The 21,301-nt window shown below is 48.3% G+C and overlaps 2 protein-coding genes and 1 long non-coding RNA gene across 10 annotated transcripts; 1 reads left to right on the forward strand and 2 right to left on the reverse strand.

Annotated features, from left to right (window-relative positions):
* Positions 1-1,253: 1,253 nt before the first annotated feature.
* Positions 1,254-6,236, reverse strand: PIGW (phosphatidylinositol glycan anchor biosynthesis class W). 2 transcript variants are annotated; one of them, XM_054646981.2, is made up of 3 exons: positions 4,124-6,236; positions 3,086-3,227; positions 1,254-2,793 (listed from the first exon to the last, which is right to left on the reverse strand). In XM_054646981.2, the coding sequence occupies exon 3, from the start codon at positions 2,777-2,779 to the stop codon at positions 1,259-1,261; it is 1,521 nt and encodes a 506-aa protein (XP_054502956.2). In that variant the 5' UTR covers positions 2,780-2,793; positions 3,086-3,227; positions 4,124-6,236; the 3' UTR covers positions 1,254-1,258. The 2 variants fall into 2 exon arrangements, with proteins under 2 accessions (XP_054502956.2, XP_054502955.2); XM_054646980.2 differs by lacking the exons at positions 3,086-3,227; positions 4,124-6,236 and adding an exon at positions 3,272-3,483.
* Positions 3,519-21,297, forward strand: MYO19 (myosin XIX). Of its 7 annotated transcripts, none has more exons than XM_077188861.1 (25): positions 3,519-3,564; positions 4,560-4,649; positions 6,233-6,377; positions 6,641-6,789; positions 7,022-7,135; positions 7,838-7,970; positions 8,187-8,256; positions 8,631-8,733; positions 8,947-9,043; positions 9,495-9,571; positions 9,933-10,023; positions 11,364-11,535; positions 11,732-11,805; positions 11,899-12,020; positions 13,643-13,756; positions 14,121-14,297; positions 15,144-15,290; positions 15,506-15,613; positions 16,141-16,211; positions 16,572-16,681; positions 18,472-18,635; positions 19,198-19,327; positions 19,464-19,549; positions 19,847-20,152; positions 20,530-21,297. In XM_077188861.1, the coding sequence occupies exons 2-25, from the start codon at positions 4,638-4,640 to the stop codon at positions 20,656-20,658; spliced, it is 2,901 nt and encodes a 966-aa protein (XP_077044976.1). In that variant the 5' UTR covers positions 3,519-3,564; positions 4,560-4,637; the 3' UTR covers positions 20,659-21,297. The 7 variants fall into 7 exon arrangements, 6 of the variants coding, with proteins under 6 accessions (XP_077044976.1, XP_077044979.1, XP_077044978.1 ...); XM_077188862.1 differs by having other exon boundaries at positions 3,532-3,564; positions 4,570-4,649; XM_077188864.1 differs by lacking the exons at positions 19,198-19,327; positions 19,464-19,549; positions 19,847-20,152; positions 20,530-21,297 and adding an exon at positions 17,077-17,174 and having other exon boundaries at positions 18,472-18,607.
* Positions 14,294-16,990, reverse strand: LOC143695559 (uncharacterized). The gene is made up of 3 exons (XR_013184903.1): positions 16,862-16,990; positions 15,125-16,830; positions 14,294-14,541 (listed from the first exon to the last, which is right to left on the reverse strand). It is a non-coding gene; the product is annotated as an uncharacterized LOC143695559 (long non-coding RNA).
* Positions 21,298-21,301: the final 4 nt, after the last annotated feature.

Consider the following 21,301-nt stretch of genomic DNA (forward strand, 5'->3'; position numbering starts at 1 on the left):
TGACTCTTCCACAGCACGTCTGTCTTAAAGAATCTGATTTAGAGGCTTATTCTCCAAAGGTTTGATGATTCATCACGTGTGATAGACAAGGAGAAATATGAAATATGGCCCATGTGTACTGCTGTAACTCCACTGACACTGGGCATCTATCATCAACTACCATTGGTATTCTACTCCTAAAGTATTTATATCCCATTATAGAATTCCTCACAATCTTTAAGTGTATTTCTCTTCCCAACGACTTTATGAGGTCAGGAAGAACGGTCACAGTCAGGAAAGGGAACACAGAGGGTGTTCTGCTCTGGCCTTGAAAGGAAGACTGACAAACTGAGCAGTTCCCTTCTCAAGCCATTGCCAGAACCCTGACCCAGTGCACTGCACTTCTTTCCATCTGCACCATGTTTGTTTGCTAATAAAAACTGATATCAAATGTCCCCCCTTGGAGACATCTCAGCTGGCAAAATACAGTATTCAGTGTGCTGGTCTGCAGGTTGGAGCTGAATTCGTTTGGTATCTTTGTACTTTCTTATGAAGTGTTGCTCTTATTATCTGCACCACAACCTCCAACAACTGCTTTATGAATTCATCTGCAGTTGAGTTTATCCTTCAGAGCATCACACTTTATCTCAGGTCTTCATTTATATTCATCAGTGGGGACGGAAGTAAAATTTAGCTTTAATTCAAAGGCTAATTTAGGTTTCAGTGTATGATTAACATTCCACAATTACTACCATCAAAGTCAAGCACATGCATAAGTCTCTGCAGGACTGGGGCCAAAACATTTTCAAGTATCCACTTATTCAATACATTTTATATAAAGAATTATTCTTATCTATTATTTATGCAAGGGCCTTAACTAGGTAAATCTTGACACAGCTAGGCCTCTCTCTCCATATAATCATTCCTCATCTTACTTTTCATCTGGTTTCTGCTCTACCTTGTTATCTAATTCCTTGGGTATGAGCACAGTTCACTAACTGTAAATACAATTTAGTCTCAGAAGCAGCAGGGATATTCAGAAATCTCCACACCTAAGTTTTCAGGATAATGTGCAACAACTCCCAACAGGTAAGATCATCAGCTGTATAATTTGGTAAAATGAACAATTAAAGAGCAATCAACACTACATAATAAAAAGCTCTGCTTTTAAATTATAAATTATTGCAACACATCCAGGAAAAATACCAGTTTTTCCATTAAATACCATCATTCAACTACAGCAAACAGAGTCCAGCTAGTCCACTCAGCCAAAGTGGAATCACCAAAACTTTAATACTATATTTCTGGCGTGCAATATATACATAATTAAACAGTTAAAAAACATGTACAAGTGCAGTATGCATAATGTAAAGGCAGCCTTGCTGTGGATTGTGTCTATCAGAATGTTCACAGCACCAGTCATAACATTCGCTAGCAAGAAAAACAGTAATTGATTTTTGTTAATAGCACTAATCAGGCATAGCTGTGACAGCTTGTCCTGCCTTCCCACCCGCTTGGCCTCCATTCCTTGCTTTTCCCTGGAATCAGGGGGCTGCACAACCTTCCAGCAGCAGGGCACACTGGAGCCCTTGACCAGCAGCTTTGTGAACACCAGGCTGAGGTCAGTGAGCACAAAGAAGCCCAGCAGCAGCAGGCAGTGGGCGAGCACCCAGGTGCAGAAGGGCAGGTTGGCCGTGCGGCGGGACACGGGCTCCGTGCACGCCTGGCACAGCTGCAGCAGCGCCCACAGCACCAGCATGGCCAGGGCCAGCCCCCCGAGGGCTTCCAGCCAGCCCCTGACCGAGCTCCTGCGCTGCAGCAGCCACAGCCCCACCTGCACGCTCGCCAGGTAGATGGCCAGGTAGCCAAAGAGGGAAAACAGCCCCTCCCGGTTGGCATCGAGGAAGCCAAGCCGGGAGCCCCGGCCGTCGCTCCCGTGCAGGATGAACGTCTTCAGAGAGGTCGTGCAGAGGAGCAGCTGGTAGAGCACAGCCACAGCCAGAGCCACGAGCCAAGCCTTGTGTTTGGGGAATATGGCTAAAAGCAGAGAGGCTGCAAGTCTCACCAGCGCCAAGGTGAAGAAGAAGTTCCAGTGCACGCCGTACTCCGAGGTGTGCTCGTGGTACTCGATGGATTTGACGCTCAGCAGCCGTCCCACGCCGAGGGCAATCAGCGGCCACACAGAAAACACCTGCCTGGCCAGACTGGAGAACCTGGGCTGAGTCCCGTGAGGCTTCTGGCGAACCTCAGGGCAAACGAGAGCATTTCCAAAGATGAAGGCTCCCACCCCCAAATCCATGGCTCCGGTGCCATAGGTCTCGGCCTTGGCGTATCGCCGGGGGTACTGCGGGAAATCCACGGCCAAAATGCTGATGGATGTCAGCACGTTGACATAAACACGGAACACAGTTATTGCTGGAATGCACTCGGGGTCCAAGCGTGCCTTCTGGAATTCTTTTACAATTTGCCCAAAGGGCACTCTGGCCTCCTGTTTTGTCTGGCTGTATATTTTGGAAAATATTCCGGCACAGAAGGCAGCAAGGATAACTGGTATGAAAAAGATGATTGGAGACAAGACAGTGCAGGAGAACACAAGAGGAGACACCAGCACCAGGAAGTCCAGCAGCAGGCTGTACTTCCTTGAGCTTACAGGTTTTCCATGGTGCAGGTAGTACAGGATCAGGAGGAGCCCTCTGCACAGCAGGCACAGCGGAGGAAGGGACAAGCCTGCAGAAATTTCCAGCAAACTCGTTCCGTTCAGGTTGCTGATAAAGGCTTCTTTCAGCTGTTTTTGGGACATTCTTCTTCCTTCCTCTGAAAACACAAAACGTGAACTTGAGGTAGCTTTGTAAAACGGGTCTCCGAACTCCTTAAAAATGAATTAGTTCATTAAAACAACATTGATTTCAGAAGTTACTGAGTTGCTTTTCAATTTAAAGAACACAGAGCAGCACTGGAGCTGGCCTGGGAAGCCAAGGACAGGCACAGGCTTGAGGAAGCTCCAGCATTTTTCATCCTGCTGCGTTCCAACAAGATGCTTTGTACATTTCTGAGGGAGATCTCTAAAACATCAAATCCTCCGCTGAACATTCACATGGTGAATTACCTTACTGCTCTGTAGAACATACTTTGCCACATCCTCTATGGTGCACAGATTTGTAAAAACGTGATCCTACACAACTTTGTGCTGCCTAGTCAGTACCAGCAGCAGCTGCAGCCCTCAGGTGCCTTTTTACAGCAGGAGGACCCTGCGGGGTGGAAAAAGCGTGAATTAACCAGGGGTTCTGCTTACCGGGAGCGGGGCACGGATGGCGCTGAGGGGCCGGAGCCGGCGGGGCCCGCGGCCGCTCCGGGCCGGGCCGGGGCCGTGAGGGCGGCACAGGCGGCCGCGGTAAAGCCGGACCTGGTGAAGCGGGGCCCGGGTAAAGCGGGGCCGGGGTGGAGCCGGGCTCAGTAAAGCCGGGCCGCGTTCCCCGCCCGCACTTTCGCCGCTTCCGCAGCGCCCGAGCCCCTCCCCGGTTCCGCCTCCCCGGCCCGCCCGCCCGCCCCGCTCCGCTCCCGGCCCCGGCCCCGCTGCCGCCCGCGGTAAGTCCCGAGCCGGCCCTGCCCTCCCGTCCTGCCCGGTACCGCCTCAGCCCCGGCCCTGAGGGGACACCGCGGCCGCCACCCTGGGGTCCCGCCCGCCCGGGAGCTGCCACGGCCCGCCCGGGTCCCCGCGAGTCCCCGGTGTGTCCCCGGTGTGTCCTCTGTGTCACCCGCGTGTCCTCTGTGTCCCCCGGGATCTGCCGGCACAAAAGGCTCTGCAGGGATGGGTCTGACAGGGCTTTGGGCATGGGATCGCGCCCCGCGCTCCGAACTGACTCCAAGGGGTGTTTTCACGCCGGGTTAGGAAGGAAATTAGGGATGGAATAACAATGGAAGAGGAACTGAATAGGAATGGAATAGAGTGGAATTAGAATAGAATTAAAACGGTTAAAGTATAATAGAACAAAATTAGAATAGAATTAGAATGGAATAGAATAGAATTAGAATAGAAAAGGAATAGAAGTAATGGCAGGCTCAGCTGCAGGAAGGACAGAATTCTTCCTGGCGGTGTGACTGGAACCTCAGCGTTTATCACAGAAATTCAAAGGGCCTGACTCACCTTGGGTTGGCTCCCAGAGATTTTCAGAGGAAACAGGAAGGGGACAGCACAAACTTCTCCGTGTCACTCCCCTTCTCAAAGCTCTGGCTTCTCTGGCACTCTCAGACCCTCAGATCTGCCCTGTTTCTCCAAACAGGAGGAATTTAACAAGTAGTTGCAGTTTATTGCCAATAAAACTTGCTTTATTAAAGAAAAGCAAAGCATTTTAGTCCTGATGGAAGGGAAGATACACAATTCCCTCCAAAAAATCTTTATTTGCAGGGCAGCAGCACGTGGCCGTCACTCTGGGTAGGATTTCCAGCTCCGGTGTTACTTGTGCTCCACTGGGATCAGTAATCCTGTCTGAAGTCTTTGGGATTTGCTCGTGGAACCCACTGGAGAATGACATGCCCAGAGCTATCTTTATCTAAACTCCTTTTTGTTTTCTTTATTTGAGCATTCTCCAGTGTGATTTGAATGAAGTACCCTAAAGTAAAGGCCCTCTCCAGTGTTCCCGTCCACAGGCCTGGACAAGATGCCAAAGCAGGTAAAAAGAAAAGCAGGAATTGTGTGTGCTAATTAAATGTTACTGCCAGGAGAGAATTCTTGGCTTATTTCCACACAGTCAAGATTAGGTAACTACTAATAAATATTCACCCCTGCTTCATTAATTGACTGGCCCTGTTTACTGTGGGTTTGAGCTGAATTAGAGACACCAGGCAGTGATTTTTGTGGTGCCCTGGGCTCTAACAGGGCAGGTGTTGATGCAGGCAGCAAGCACATCCTAAGGGTGTTTGTTCAGGAAGCTGAATGGACGCGAGAGTTGGGATTTATTGTCAAATATTGTTTTACTTTTGGCTGAGCAGAGCAGCAGAACCAAGCCCTTCTTCAGGCCTTGCAGTCTCACAGTGGGTTTAACTTGCCTGGTGTGACACAGGGGCACGGGGGGAAAGGGGAATGGGCAGAAACTCCTCAGCCCATGCAGTGTTTCCTAATTGTGGTGTCTGTTCTCTGACAGCAGCAAGCTGCTTAATGCTCATTCAGAAGAGAATAACAGAAATCACTTGGATAGCAGGGCTTTACTGCGTTGCTAAGCTTTTTTTCCCCCTTACTGTGTAAAATTCTGTATCACTGGAAATGAAGTATTTATGCTGTCTGCAAAAGATAAAAATGCTCCTAAATGAGTAGCTTTTTTTGGGTTTTTTTTAGGAACATGCTAAGTGGGGTTTGCAGTGTATTTCCCCTATATTAATGAGCTCAGCTCACGTAGTGGGAATGCTGCTGACTGAATTTAGCATTTTCTGTATAAACAAGGTGATGCTGTCCATGGGTTAGCTTGTGGTACAGGTGAGCAGGGATAGTTTAGAGAACTTTCTGTCAAAGAGAAGGAGATAACAAGGAGAGTGTACAGAGTGCAGAAATCAGGACTGGCATCTTTTCCATTCTTCATTTTCTCTTCTAGCCTCTCCTTTCCCCAGCAATGGCAAACAGGTGCTGGAATCTCTCCTCTGGCTGGTTTTCCATTACATACAACAAGTGTGCCCTTCCAAATAATGTTTTCAAGGACATGGGAGCCCAGAGGCTGAGATTTGAATATTTTAAGTGATTCAAAGGGGACAAAACTTCAGCTAAGGCAGGGCAGCTCCTCTCCCAGCACAATTCCTGTGCCCTGGCTGTGATGTATGCACTCTGCAGCTTTCACCCTGAAAATGAGAGCCTCTGCTAGGAAAGCTGCGTTTGTTTTAGCCTGCAGGGGCTTCCAGCTGTACCTGCAGCCAGCCCTTCCTGCCTCCCTGAGCCCAGGGCATCGCTTGGATTGAATGCATGACATGCAGAGGCTGAGAAATGAGCCAGTTGCAAGAGCATGGTGTGTGTGTGTGTGTGTGCAGAGCTGCAGTGTGAGCCCAAGGCCACGTTCTCTGAGTGCCTTTGCTCACAGCCAGAACCCTTTTCTAACATCAGAGCAGGAGGAGGGCAGCTGGGAGGAGGAGCAGTTCTCACATCCTGGGGTCTGGCTCCTGCTGAGACTGAAATTCAGTGACATGGAAGCAGCAGAAGAGCTGGAGCAGGGGATGAGGTGAAAGTCCAGCTCTTCACCTTTCACTGGTGCTGACCTGACATCCCCTCCAGGAAAATGGCCAAAGGGAAGATTCCCTCATCCAGAATGACCTCAGTGAATCATTTGAAGAAGAAGTCAGAGCCTTCCTCGGTGATGAAGAGAAACTGCATCTTTTTGATGACCTCACCAAGGTGAACCCAGTGACAACCAGGACAGGTGAGCAGCCAGGGAGTGTCTGCTGAGGGGATCCCTTCCCTGCTGGCCACTGCCAGCTCCTGCTCACTGCATTAACACCATCAGCATAGGAGTTGTGTATATTACACCTACAGCAGTGTACATTACACCTGCAGCACTCTCTTGGTCACCTCATTCCCTATTAAACCTGACAGGGAACACACCTGAGACTCTTGTTACAAGCAGGCACAGCAAGGGTGAAACACACTTTGCAAAAGATGCTGATAGAAGGTGTTGCTTTTCAGTTCTGAAGTGTCTTCAAGCAAGATACAGAGTCAACCTGTTCTACACAAATGCTGGCTGCAGCCTGGTGGCTTTAAATCCTTTCCAGCCTTTCTCCTGCCTCTACTCACCTGAGCTCATGAGGGAATACCACGTTGCACTTTGTCCTCAGGTAACCCTTGTGTGTGAGATCACTGTCCTTCTGCAGAGCCCAGGTGTCAAACTGCTCCAAATTTATCTGAGAAAATACTCCCACAGGATAAACCCCATTTCTTGTGAAATATTAGCTCTGTTAAAAGAGCAGTGCTGTTTTCAGGTGAATGTGAGATGACCATTGCTATCCATTGGTGTTGAACTGTGTGGTTACTGTACTCTTAAAGATGAATATTCTCTTTCACTACCAGGATTTAAAACCTCACATCTTTGCAGTGGCTGAGCAAACCTACAGGAATGTCCAAAAGCAGATGGACCCTGTGAACCAGTCCATCATTGTGAGTGGAGAAAGTGGTGCTGGGAAGGTAAGGAAATGTTTTTCTGTGACATTGCTCTCAAGTTTTGAGCTCTGCCAGTGATTTGTAGTGCAGAGTAGCGCAGTGAATGAGCAAAGATGAATTAAAACCCCTCTGACACAGCACGTAGCCAATCTGCCCAGCACGACTCTCTTGAAATGTGTGTGAAGCATTAAGTGATTGCTGCAGCTAAACACACTCTGCTTAATATAGCAGCTCTTCAGGTGACATCTGTCATTTCTGGAGGGCTGGGTTTGAATCCTTCAGCAGGAATTGCACCTGAGTCCATGCCTCAGCCTGGTCTGTCAGGGAGCTCAGCAAACCCTCTGTACACACTGGGAGCAGTGGGTTCAGCTCCTGCCCTGGCCCTCCTGTGATGCTCCATCCCTGCTAGGACCATGCTGAGGGTATTTTAAAGCCCCAGAACAGGATGCTTTGCTGAATGTTAATGACTCAAAATCCATTCACATTCACTCCATCCCATGGCAGTAACTGTTCATCCTGGCTGAGCCTCCAGATGGTGACACCTCCATGGAGCACTCCCACTGCAGCAGCACTGAAATGTGTGTCTGTGGCACAGAGCTCCAAACCTGACAGTTCCTCTCTTTAGCCTCCCCTCCACCTGCACACTGTGTTTCCAGAAGGCAGCAGTGCTCCACTGCCATAACTAAGAAGATGTTAAAGAGCTTCTGTCACATCTCTCCCTTGCAGACCTGGACCTCTCGCTGCCTTATGAAGTTCTATGCCTCTGTGGCTGCCTCAGTTATCTCCCCAAAAGGCAACGAAACCGTGGAGAGGATAGAGAAGAGAGTGCTGGATTCCAACCCTGTCATGGAAGCATTTGGTAAATGTGGCTTTTTTAGCAGCAAACTAAAGTAATGGCCACTGTAGGAATTTCCCTTGTTCCCACACGAGTCTAAGCTATCTCTTGGTCCTCTCCTTAAAAACAAACTCTTCAAATAGTGGAGCTGTTCACAGAGCACCCCAAACACCTGTGTGTGCTGCCTGGCAGAGTGGGACCACTCTGACTGTTCTGTGTCTGCCACTGGCAATTTCACAGGGAACGCCTGCACCCTGCGGAACAGCAACAGCAGCAGGTTTGGGAAATACATCCAGCTCCAGCTGGACAGGTAAGAATCACTGGGTGAAACCTTACCTCTTGTCTTGGTCCTTTAAATCTTTATCATCTTGTTCCTTTAAGGCTTATCTCTGAAATCTGCCATAGAATACTGTATGTCTTTAGAGCGTATTTTAGTTTGCTGGCAGCTTAAACTGGTATTATTTTCCTTTCTGGGTTTTTTTTTCCCCTGCAAGCTTTCACCCTAAAGGTCTCTAAAAGAGAGCAATGGAAAAACAGAGACGTAGTTAAGAACTCTGAATAAAATATGAACAAAACTGAAGGTGAACTGCAAAGTATTCAGTCAGTTGGTCTCAGAACAGCACAGCCCCTCTTGGATTCTGTGAAGAGGTTTTGTTGAAATCTTTGCTCTTTTTCCCTCTCCAGATTCCATCATCTGACTGGTGCTTCCATCCAGACTTTCCTTCTGGAGAAAACAAGAGTAGCCTATCAGGCCCCCAACGAAAGAAACTTCCATATTTTTTATCAGGTTTGCCTGCAGTTAATTTTGCTGGGTATTTCTGACACACAGCAGGGATGGAATCACCAGATTTAGCACGGTTGCAACTTTTAATAATTACCAGTTTCCCTGTCTCCCAGGCTTCCAAATTAAATCATCCTTCCCAGTACGTTATTCTTCACTGTCTGGGAGCTGTAAACACCAAAGGCAGAATTCAATTTTTACCTTGTTTTCTGCCTCCAGATCACAAAAGGTGCTACTGCAGAGGAGAGGCTGGAGTGGAACCTTCCAGAAGGGGCTGAGTACCGCTGGCTGCCAAATTCTGAAAGAAACTTAGATGGTAAAGATTAGCCTCACTAACTAATTAATCAATCCATTAATAATGGCTGGAACTTTAAAGGGAGGCAGGCAGAAATACATCCTGTTCCACCCTCTGCTCAGCCAACAGCAGATGTTTTGCAAAGCCACCGGCATTAATGGGGCTCTTTCTAAGTTTCACTTGGCACTATTAAGTCTTAAAGCTTAAAATCAGTCACCTGGCTTAAACCAGCTGGTTCTGGCCTGGCAAATTTGCATCTTCGTGGCTTTGTGTAGAAACTCTCTTGTCTTTGCATGTGCTTCACCTGACAGAAAAAACCAGTGGGTTTGTTCTGCAGCTTGTGTGTGGGATTTACCCAAAGAGCTGCCCTGCTCTGCACTGACCATTCCAGCTGGATTGGATGTGCTGAGATTGTTCTGCTTGCCCCTGTTGGTGTGCTTGGCCTGTTCAAGAGCACTGTTTGGCTTTTCAGAGGACTGCTTCGAGGTGACCAGAGGGGCCATGTTCCACCTGGGCATCGGCCGTGCCACGCAGAGCAACATCTTCAAGGTCAGCCACCCAGCAGGGACAGCAGGAGGCTGCTGAGGGTGCTGGGAACGTGTTCCCAGGGTGGGATTGCTGCTGGGATAAATCCCTGTCCCTGGGCAGAGCTGCTGCTCCTCACTGGAGAGCCCTCAGCCCCACACCAGCTGCACAGCCAAAGGTTAGACCAGAGCTAAAAGGCTGCACCTCTGAATTTCATTCTGCCTTCAGGAACCGCAGCATTAGGGAAGCACACAGAAGTCTGGAATCTGTTTGCTGCCTTCTGTGCAGGAATGTGCAGGAGCTGGCCTGTCCCAGGCTAAAGGAGAGCTCAGGGGAGCCTGCCTTGGGGGGAGCTGTCCTGAAAAACTCCCTGATTGCATTGCAGGTGTTATCAGGCCTTCTGCACCTCGGGAACGTTCAATTCTCCAACCCACTGGATGAATCTCAGCCTTGTGAGCTGGAAGACAAAACCAAAGGTGAGGCAACAACCATGCCAAGCTCCAGAGCCTTGTTAGCTCAATGCAGATGCCCAAGGGAAAGGATTAGAGAAGGGAAAGAATGGAGAGAATTCTTTCCTTATTTAGTTAGTTAATTTAGATTTACTTATTATATTTATTTTATTATTAACATTTCTTAAAATTTATTAAATCTACCAAATTTTCACTGGAGTAATTTTAACTATTAAAATAGTTAATAATATTATTATTATTATTCATTATTAATTCCTTTTAACTACTAATAAGTCTAATTACTTTATTAATAACTTAATTTTGAAAATTAATAAGTTTGTTTAAACGGTATTGAATTTATTGCATTTTAAATTATTAAATCAATTTTGTTTAATTTAAATTAATTTAATTTATTCATTTAATTCAGAAAGAATTCCTTATTAAAGAAAAGAATTTGAACAATAACTCTCCTGCTGATAGGAGACATCAAGGCCGTGAGCAACCCAAAATTTAGGTGTGATTTTGTGAACAAACAAAAACCTAATGCTCCCCTGCCCTGAGAGATAATATCCTACCCTGACAGGTCAGGGCAACTGCAGCATTACCCAGTGATTTCAGGAGGATTATTGGCAGAACTGTGGCTCTTGTCTGTAATCTTACTCTGCCATCACAGGGCTGGCAGAAATCTGACCCAGAGGGAGAGCAGGGCTTTTCATATGAAAGCTTGGAAGTTTTCATGATAAAGACCAAAAGGCAGTGACAACAAACCTGTTAAATTGCAGCAGAAATAGAGGTTGTTCTGCCTATCTTCAGGAGGCTTGTGGATCTGGATTTCCTTCAGAGATAAAGCTGCCCTGAATAGGGAAGGTTTCTGCTACAATTTCACATGCTCTGAACTCAAGCCACTTAATATTCAAATAATTTTGAGTGCAGCTCAGCTGAGAAAGATCTTAAATGCTTTGTCAGCAAATACTCATTCTTCTACACTTCCTTCCTATCCCCAAATCCCTGCTTTTTTCCTGGTCATGGCTGTTTGATTTGTCTGTCTGGATTTTGAGGTCCTTGCTCAAAAAAGGTGAAAAAGTAACAAAGACACACCTAGAGAGAAAAGTCAAATTCAGTGTGGCAAACTTCAGCTTTTGCTGGTATTCATTTTAAAGAGAGGACTCAGAATCCTAGGGGCACTCTGCATCCAAATTAAGAGTTTTGCAAAACTTACTCCCAAGTTTGGGTAGAAAGATCCAAAATCCACCTTTAATTTGGAGAGCTGATGGAAGTGGCATTTTCCTAACAATCTCTAGACCTTCCTTGCCTTCAGAGGTATGAACACAGCAGGTAACCTTGCACTGTTTGTTCTCCTGAACAAGAGTTTGTGAAGACCACGGGGGAGCTGCTCCAGATTCCCACTGAGGAACTCCTGGAATCTTTAAGGATTCGAACAATCACTGCTGGGAAACAGCAGCAGGTGTTCAAGAAGCCCTGCTCCAGAGCTGAGTGTGAGACCAGGAGGGACTGCCTGGCCAAAGTCATCTATGCCAGGTAAGGATGGCCTCATCCAGGTGATTTTTGGGAGGGAATGGGGAGGCCAGAGGGATTCACTTGCTGCTGTTTCATGGCAGCACATCAGAAATTCCTCTTCCTTCCGAGTGACACTGATGGAAACAGCAGTCAAAGAAACAATTCTGATTATTGCAAGCAAGCAGCTTCCAGCTAATCCCACTGTTGCTGTCTGCAGGTTGTTTGAGTGGCTGGTTTTGGTCATAAATGAAAACATCTACACAGATCCCTCAATGTGGACCAGCTTCATAGGTCTGGATACCCCACCCTGCTTTAACTCAGGGGCCAGCAGCCCTGCAAGCTGCTCCTAAACTAAAGCTCCCTGTCCTCCCACATTGCTTCCAGGTTTGTTGGATGTTTATGGGTTTGAAGCCTTCCCTGAAAACAACTTGGAGCAGCTCTGCATTAACTATGCCAATGAGAAACTGCAGCAGCACTTTGTAGCCCACTACCTGAAGGCCCAGCAGGTAATACCCCAAACCGAAGATCAGCTCTTCAATATCTGATTTAAAACAGCATCTTTTTGTCACTTCAATTGCATTGCTGTGCCCGTGGTCAGATGGAGCCTTCAGTCAGTAATGGCACAGAAAGCAGTGGGAGGGAGCAGTGTAAAAGAGAGGAGTGTGGGGCAGTTGGAATGGCCCAGCTCTGTCTCCCTGGGACTGGAAATCTGTTCCCAGCCCCACTGGATCTCTGCTTGCTTCTCCTCAAAGAGCTGAACACTTGAGACTCAATTCCTGGCCTAAGTGCAGCTTGAATTGAGATTCTCTTGGAAGTTTCTGCTCACAGCCATGAAGCATAAAGTCCCTAAAGAGTGGAGCTTCTGGGCTGAGCTTGGTGTGAAGGCAGAGCCCACCAGACCCCTGTCACCCCTGTCACCCACACCTGAGCACGTGGGACCTGTGGAGGCCTCCTCCCCCAGGGGCACAGCTCCCTGACCCCAGCCATGCTGGTGCCTTTAGAACAAAGCCCTGTGTGCTCCAGCTTTATCCCTGAGTAAGGAGGGACACAAATGCTGTTGTTTCACAGCAGAAAAGGTTTTTTTGCACTGTGCAGTCCCTCAGTGGTCACACACTGCTAATTCCAGCTCTCATCTGAGTGCCCTGCAAGGTGCAGAGTCCCTGCCAGGGCTGCTGCTCTGCCCCTCCCCACTGCAGATCCATTACCAAAATGCTCTTTGCCAGTAACTGGAATCAGGGAAATGATTTTCTTGATGGCAGAAGCATGCTGGCACCTCCTGCCTCACAGCAGGGTTTTGTCAATTTATTCAGGAGTTAAGTATTTCTTTGACTGCCATTTGTGCTTTGCTATTGCCAGGCTGCTTTCCCTGCCTGCCCTGGTCAGCATGCCAGGGATTAATGGTCAAGGAAGATGGAAAGCAAGTTCAGGCACACAATTGCTTTGCTTGAAATGGCTCCATGACCTCTGTTTATAGCACTCCTCCCACTCACTGCCTGCCCTCTTACCTCTGGATCTGGCTGTCCCCCAAACCACTTAAATGCCATTAGTGGCTGTGCTGAGCAAGCTTTTGGCAGGAGGCTTTTCAAATAACTGCCCAGAGCTTGTGCTTGTTAAACACTGCTGACAGTTTGTCCTGTAATTCAGCATAAATATTGTACCAATTATTCCAACCAGTATCTCCCTGCACTTCCTTTCAGATCAGGCTTTGCTTTAAATGGAGCTCAGGCAGTAAAGCCTGGCACACAAAGGTTGGGCTGGGGCTGTGGCCCAGTCCAAGGAAGGAGTTCTGCTTGTTTCCTTGTCCTTCAGGGAAAATCTCAGCACAGCCAGGAGAGGCTTTGTGTGACTGTGGCCTTTGTTTGCTCTCTAAAGCAGCCTTGCAGCTCTGATAAATCCACGGGGTTCCCACATCCTCAGATAAATTGTTCCAGCAGGTTCTGATCCACACCCAAAAGCTACCTGGGGGAGGAAATGCTCATCTGGGTTGTTTTTATTCTCAAGCTTGGTGTTGACCTGGAGCTGAGCTGGGATTAACTCCTCAAACAGGACCTGGATCAGCTGCCCAAGGCACAGAGCTCTGAGCTCTGGTGCCCTCTGCTGCAGAATAACCCCTTCCCTCTTCCTTCAGGAAGAATATGCAGCTGAGGGCCTGCAGTGGTCATTCATAAACTACCAGGATAACCAGAACTGCCTTGACCTGATAGAGGGAAATCCTCTCAGCATTTTTTCCTTGCTGAATGAGGTAAGTGTGATCTCAACCCCTCATTTTTGGGCCCAGGTTCCTGCCTTTGTCCCATGCCACCAAAGAAAACACAAACAGTAAATTAATAGAAAACCTGTCAGCTATAAAATTTCTGCAGGGCTTCAGTTTCACAAAATCATGCCAGTGCTTCCTCCTGTTCTGAGCTGTCTTTTTCCCTCTGATCCTGGATATTCTGATTCAAATATGAAGCCTCAATTACTTCTTTCCTCCCCAATGTTTCAGGCCTTGCATACTCAAAGCAGCTCTAAAGGTAAAATTGCTACCATTTGTATGTGAACTGTTGTAGCTTTAGAGTCAGTTCTTTGTGCCAAACAAGAGATGCTGCAGCTGTGTGTCCTTGCAGGAGTGTCGCCTGAACAGAGCCTCCAACACTGACCTCTTCCAGACCAGGATTGAGAAAGCCTTGTCCAGTAATCAGTGTTTAAGTCGAGATAAATTTAGTAAGAAGCCCAACTTTATCATTTCACATTATGCTGGCAAAGTCTGCTATCAGCTGGCAGCAATGGTGGAGAAAAATAAGGTATGTGTTTGCAGAAAGAGCTGTTTAAAAAAATCTTAAAATTATCCTACAGGCCTAAAGTGATTTAAATCAAACAAATATACTTTTGGACATACCTTGCTGCAAATAAATCCTTCAGGCCATGTGAAACTGGGTGATGTCCTTGGTGGGATCTCTGAACCACCACTGGCACCAGCAGATGCTTTGTTACACCCTTGAGCTGGGGTTGAAGTGAACCATCACCAAATCAGGGCTTCTTCCATTCCTGGGGGATGCACAATTGTTAATGGCATCAGGGCATTTTTATAACTACAAATACAGCACTTAATTCCCCAAAAAATTCAGATAAATTTATGAGAAACAAGAGCTGGGCTTAACTGCTGAAAGTGCTCCAAGTACTCAAATTTTGGCCATCAGGGAATAAGTGAAACGTGAAATAGTCTGCAGAGAGCAGGGTCCCTTCTCAGCTCTGATACCCCCAGCAGTTATGGCAAGTGTTATTATTTATTTAGCAATAAAACTCCATCTCTTAATTCAAAGGAATATTTCTAATGCCTGCTGCAGTCTGTCCTTCAGGGATTAAACCACTCCTGAGAGCTGGAGCTCACTCAGGCTGTGTAACAAGAGCAGTGATGGGAGCAGTTGTACATTTGCCTGGATTTGCTGAATGTTCAGCCAAACATTGTTTTCTGTTCCTAAATCTGACTGTGAATGAATGCACATCATCAGATTTGAAACTGCAGCTGTGGTCACATCAAATCTGGCATCAGAAATTCTGCTCTATCTCTAAATGTGGAATTCTTAGTTATTTTCAGAGATGCAGGTGCCTGCCAGGCCCAGGTACTGACAGGTCATGTCTGCTTGCAGGATGCTGTTCCACCAGAGCTGGTCCACGTTTTGCAGAACTCAAAGGATCCTTTGCTTCAAAAATTATTTCCTGTGACAGAAAAGAACCAAAATAACACCAAAACCCAGAACAGAGCAGCTGTTGTTACAGTGGTGTCCAAGTTCAAGGTACATCCTATTCAGGTTTCTGCTGTCGTTTTGGAAACTTGCTGGATTTACCATCATCAATTTGATGAAATGCATCCACAGAGTGGATCCTGTGCTCTGTAGAAGTGCTCTAACACTGAGTCTGTAAAGCCACCCTTGCCCAGAGCAGCTCCAAGGGGTGGGTGGGTGATCCCTGAGGAGAGGAGCCCTGCTGAGCCCGGTGTTTGTTCCTGCAGAGCTCCCTGGAGCACCTGATGGAGATTTTGAGCAGAACCACCCCCCATTACATCCGCTGCATCAAGCCCAACGCTGACTGCAAGGCCATGACCTTCAGGAGAGAAGAGGTAACTCCTGCAGAGCCTTCCCCAGGCCTCTGCACTGGCTTCCTTAGGACCTTGAGTCACTTGCAAAGCTTTTAGCACAGCACCTTTTGAAGCAGCTCTTTCTCCTCTGAGATAAGCACCCTTCCAGAGTCACTGAGGTGCTTGTCCCAAACAGCTCCCAGGCACAGCAGCTCTCCCAGCTACACCTTGCTTGTGGCTGGGGTGATTGATTTGGGGTGCTGCCCTCCCAGCCCTTCCAACAGCAGCCCTGGGCACACAAACACCTTCAAAAGAAATCTGTGCTCCTTCCTGGAGTCCAGGAAGCTGAGAAGCTTTGGGGGCAGAGCAGCAGATGCTAAAGCTGTAACTAGAGAACCTCATCTGATGGGCAGGGAGGCTTTAAACACCCATGGAATCTGCTGAGCATGGAAATGCCAGCACTGAGCCTGGAAATACCAACACTGGCTGTGGATGCCCAGGACAGGGCACACAAGGAGCAGCTTCCACAAGAGTCAGCTTTGCCTAAACCATCTCAATTTGTGCCTCAGGTTCTCAGCCAGCTCCAGGCCTGTGGGATAGTGGAAGCCATCACCATCAGTGCAGCAGGTTTCCCAGTCAGGTAAGTCCAGCCTCTTCAGCATTTCTAATACATTTCTATAGCTTTTAGTGGAATTTAGATATTCAGAAGAGCTTATAAGCAGGAAACCCAAATATTTTGCACCATCAGCATATCCAAGCACAATTCCTGTCCTGGCTTTGCTGCTGTTACTGGGAAATCTGAATTTCTTCACAAGTTCTGTACTTTCTGGCCTGTTTGACCATTCAGGCATCAGTCTGTTTGCATCCCATGCACTGGATCCACAAAGCCATTCTGGAATTTTCCCCCTTCATAGGCTGAGTTATTACCATTCAGCAAAAAGGATCAGTTATTTACAGTAATGGTTCTTGCCTGGAATTCACTGCACATTTTGTCTCCCAGGATCCCTTTCCAAAGTTTCACTGAGCGCTATGAACTGCTGAGGAAATCCTGGGGCTCCAGCAAAAAAAGAGTGTGGGATAAAAGCAACTCTCATCCTGCTGAGAAAAAGGGTAAGTTTCTTCAGGTGATCCCTCTGCCATCAAGTAAAATTGTCACTGCACCCATTTGGTATCACACAGATCAGGTAATTACTGTATTCACCACTATTCTAAAATATTTCTTTAACCTATCACCAACCTGAGTTTCTAATTTGCTTAATCTTTAAAATCTTTACCTTACCTTTGCTTAACTTTTAAAATCTTACCCCTCACTGCTGGTTTTCTGTGTTCCTCCTGGGTGGAACAGTCACAGTTTCAGTGGTGTCTGGGGTTCCCCTCACCCAATATAATTTGATTTAGAGTTGATTTTTAGTAGACTTGAAAGCCACTTACCTTTTGCTTTATTTTCCTTCTCCTTCCTTTCTTTCCCCCCTCCTTGTTTCCTTGCTGAATCACTGACCTTCCAGCTTACCTGGACTCTGCTGCTTCTTGCACCTTTTGCTCTCTTCTCTTTTTCTAAAGCAAGAGTGAGGATGGACTTTAACAAACACAATCCAGCCCACAGGTAATGCCTTTGCTATGAGCTCCTCAAAGGAGGAGCTCATCAGGTGGTTACATTTAATATTAAAGGTTATTGCAGCCCCTTTCTGTGCCCCAAATGAATCCCCTCTTCACCCAGTGGGTCAGTTCAACGAGCAGCAGCTGTGGGAAGCAGGACCAGCCTGTTCAGATGAGTAAAAATTGGTGGAAATCTGTTCACCCTGTGGAAATGGGGTGAAGCAAGGAAGTGCAGGCTGGAAAATTACTCACACAGTGGATCTTTCCCCTTCAATTACAAACCCATTAACTGCAAAGCCTCTTTGTGATGGGTTTTTAGTCCTTTTTATCTTGAGGGGGTAATAAGCTGCAAACAAAGCAAAACAATTGCCCAAACACAGGGATGAGCTTTTGGTTCCCTTATCAGCCCAGCCCCATGAACACCATCAGAGCCACCAGATGTCTTCCTGTAAGCAAGAATTGCTTCTATTTGTTTCCAGGACCTTAAAATGCTCTCATCTCCTTAGAAATATTTATAGCAGAAAAGCAAACAGTATCCAGGATGGAATAATGCAAAACCCATCCAGCCCTGTGCGTGCAGGAACTCCTGCAACAATCTCTTGTTCCAGGTCTGAATTAAGTTGGTCTTTATTTCCAAAGAGATTCATCTGGCTGAGCTGTTTGTAATGTAAAAAATTGTGCACTGTGTCCCAGAAATGGCTTTAATAACCTGTAATTGCTGCCATAAATTCCTGCTCAGTACAGGACCCCATAGCTGCTCCCAGTGCCCTGTGACAGCTGCACAATTGTGTAGAATTTGCTTCCCCTTCCTGCACTTTTCAGTACATCAAGGCTACAATTCCCTGCCTTTTGTTCTTTGCTCCCACAGCTTTGAGTTTTGAGTATTTAATGGGATTTTCTTAGCACTGAGCTGCTCAGTCTATTCCTAATGGCATTGCTGCTGCTTTCTCCTGCTTCCATGTGGGATGTTTGGAGTGGGAGAACACCTGAGCCCTCCCTGGCTCAGCCTAGATCTGCCTCAAATGAGTTTTAACTATGGAGAACACAGGTGATGACAGATGAGAAGGCAGCACCCAGGCAGAGCCCAGTTTAAACACCCCACACTGGTTTGCTGCTTGCTGGAACCGGGCGCAATTTGTGCTGTCACATTTTAGCCTTAAACACAGCAGGACCAAGTGCTCTCAGCCATCCCCCCTTGCTGCAGGTGTTTCCCATTAAGTGGCCAAGAAATCTCAGTGCAAAGACAATGCCCTGACCCCAATTCCAAATGTTGTGGTGCCTCCTCCTCAATGTTTCACTTCCAGGTGAGACTGCAGCGATGGGTGATGACAAAGCACCACGTGCTGCTGTTCTGGAGATCCTCCAGGATGCTCTCAGGGGACAGAGCCCTGCTCAGGCAGCAGGGGATGGAGCAGGAATCCCCTCAGTCTTCTGTGGCAAAACCAAAGTGTTCCTGGCCAATTCCCTGGTAAGTGCTGTTCCTTGGCTGATGCCTCTGGAGTGCTCCTGTCTCAGGGCTATTCTGGCTCAGAGAGAGGCAAAACACCTGCCCAGCCAGTGTGACCAGAACTGGGCATTTTCCATCCAATTATTAAACTCAATCAAGCACCCATGAGAATCCAGCTCTGCAGAGCACTTTGGGTAATGGCCTCTGTGTTGGACAAGGAGCTGCACTTGTGTCAGAATTCCAGTAAAGGTGGCAGCTTTCCTCAGCTCCACAGGACAGATTTGGCTGGGAAAGAGGGGAAGGAGTCAAATGCACTCCTGCCAAGCTTGCAGCCCCTTCAGTGGAGCTGGGTATGAACCTGCTGCTGCTGGCTCCACCTTCCTCCCCAAGAACTTCCATTTTCATTTCCATGTTACCTAAAAAGCACCAAGGAAGTGCTGTCACTTCCCAAGCCCAATCCAGCAGTCACAGGACACTGGAATGAGGCTGTGGTCCCCTGGGCAAACACCAAGAGGCTGTAAAAGAGGGAAGAGCTGTGAGCACAATTCCATCCCTAACTCCAGGCTCCTGTTCCCCACTGCAGCTGGAGCTCCTGGAAGCCAGGAGAGCAGAGGTGTTAAATGAGAAGGCATTTTGCATCCAGTGCTGCTGGAGAAGATTTAAAGAGAAGAAAACAGCAAAGGAGAAACGCTCTGCAACTCTCATCCAAGCAGGTGACTTGTGGGATGGGGCTGAAATAACAGAGCAAGGCACATTTCCAGTCACTCTGGGGCATTACAGTGGCACGAGTGGCCAAGTGCCATCCCCCAGGGATTCTGAGCACTCAGGTTTCTCTCATTGCATCCCCAGCTGTTCGCTCCTGGCTGGCCAAGAGTCGCTTCCAGAGGCTGCGCAGGGCTGCCCGCGCCATCCAGCGGGGCTGGAGGAGGTGGAAGGTGAGTCTGGGCCACAGGACAGCACTGAAAGGAGCCTGAGGCTTCTTGGGGTCTGAGAAAGAGTAACAGCTCTGAGAACTGCAAACCCAGTGCTCCAGAAAACTCTTCTCCAGCTGAAGAGCAGGTGCCAGTCCTGTAGAGCTGCTTCTGGCTCAACCTGTAGAATAAACTCATTCCTTACCTGCCTGGAAACTGGGGTGTGCTGTCCTTCCAGACTCCCTCTTTACAGACTCAGCTCTGCAGTCCTGAGTCGTGCCCAGGACATTTGAGAATTGCTGTTGCTGTTGTGTCTTTCAGGCAAAAGCGGCCGCGCTGGCAGCAGCGGAGCTGGACGAGGGTGAAGGAGAGGAGCTGCCAGCCCCCGGAGCTGCCCTGGCCCCCGGAGCTGCCCTGGCCCCCGGAGCTGCCCGTTCCCTGGGCACAGCATGGGCCCTGCAGGCAGCTGTGCAGCTCTGGCCCCTGGGGCTGGTGCTGGCTGCAGCCCCTGGCAGTGCCACGGGGCCCCGGCGGGCGCTGGCGCTGCTGGGCTGCCTCAGGGGGCTGCAGGAGAGCCCCAGGGGACACCTGGGCTGTGGCATCGCCTCCATCAGAGCCCTCCCACAGGTACCCACCCCTCCCTCCTGTCTGCAGCTTGGGAACAGGCTGGGGTGGCATCTCCCACTGCCTGGCACTGCCTTCCCTCAGAAACTGCACTTACAAATCACCTTCGGGTCTGGGGGGGGGAACATTTTTGTGTTGGCATCGAATTCTGTGTGCAGAAACTGCCACAGCTGCTGCAAGGGCAGTGCTGAGCACTCCAACCTCCAGAGTGGGACCTGATCTCAGTCCAGTTCAATGCTGGCAATTCTGTAGTGACCATTTCTCTTCAGTCCATTTGTGGGGACTGCTCTGTCCCCAGTGGGTCACACACTCCAGAGCTAAATGTGAGTAACAAAACCAGCTGCACTTCTGGCTGAACTCTCCCCATCTTGTCCCTGCAGGGCCCTGTCAAGTTCCACTGCAGGAGGTCCCCCCTGCACTTTGCCAACGTCAGCCCCCACACGGAGGCATTTTCCATCACAGGCCTCAACCAGATCCTGCTGGACAGACAGGAGCTCCTGCCCACATAGCCCTGCCCTGGCCTTGGCCTCCAGGGGGGCTCTCTGCAAGCTGCTGCTTCCAAATCGCTCAGTGTCCACTCCTGCTGCTACCTCAGAGCTTCCACAGCGCTGCCTTGTACTTACAGCGTGAGGGAGAGGGACACACCTCATCATGCACATTATAATAACCTTAGAATAACATTAAATTACATTTACTGTGGGTGGGGGCAGCTCCTGCTCCCCCCCCACATTACAGGAAATATCAACACTATGGGAACAAATCAATTCCAACAGATCAGGTGCTTGAAGCAATGAATACTTGAACTAAACTGCCTGCAGCAGGCAGAGTGAGCAAATAATAATGCCAATAAATATTCCTGATTCCTGCAACCGTCCTGACTGAGCACCAGTGTCCCCAGGGGGGTGAGGAGCAGCCAGCTGCAGCACCAGGGGCAGATGTCTCAGGGAAAAGCAAGGCTGGGCTCTTGCTTTTATCTACAGAACCGAAATCAGTGAGCTCTCAGAGCTGCCAGGTGTGTGCAGAGCTCCCCAGACAGCACCACCCTGCCCAGGGGTGCTCTGAACCCTCCCTTTGTTGTTCGTGGATCTTGAAAATGTTCAGCTGCTCTGTGTATGTCATTTAAAATAAACTGCTCAATGCCTTGTCAAGGTG

This window comes from Agelaius phoeniceus, chromosome 20, assembly GCF_051311805.1.
Source record: "Agelaius phoeniceus isolate bAgePho1 chromosome 20, bAgePho1.hap1, whole genome shotgun sequence".
NCBI classification, from domain to species: domain Eukaryota; kingdom Metazoa; phylum Chordata; class Aves; order Passeriformes; family Icteridae; genus Agelaius; species Agelaius phoeniceus.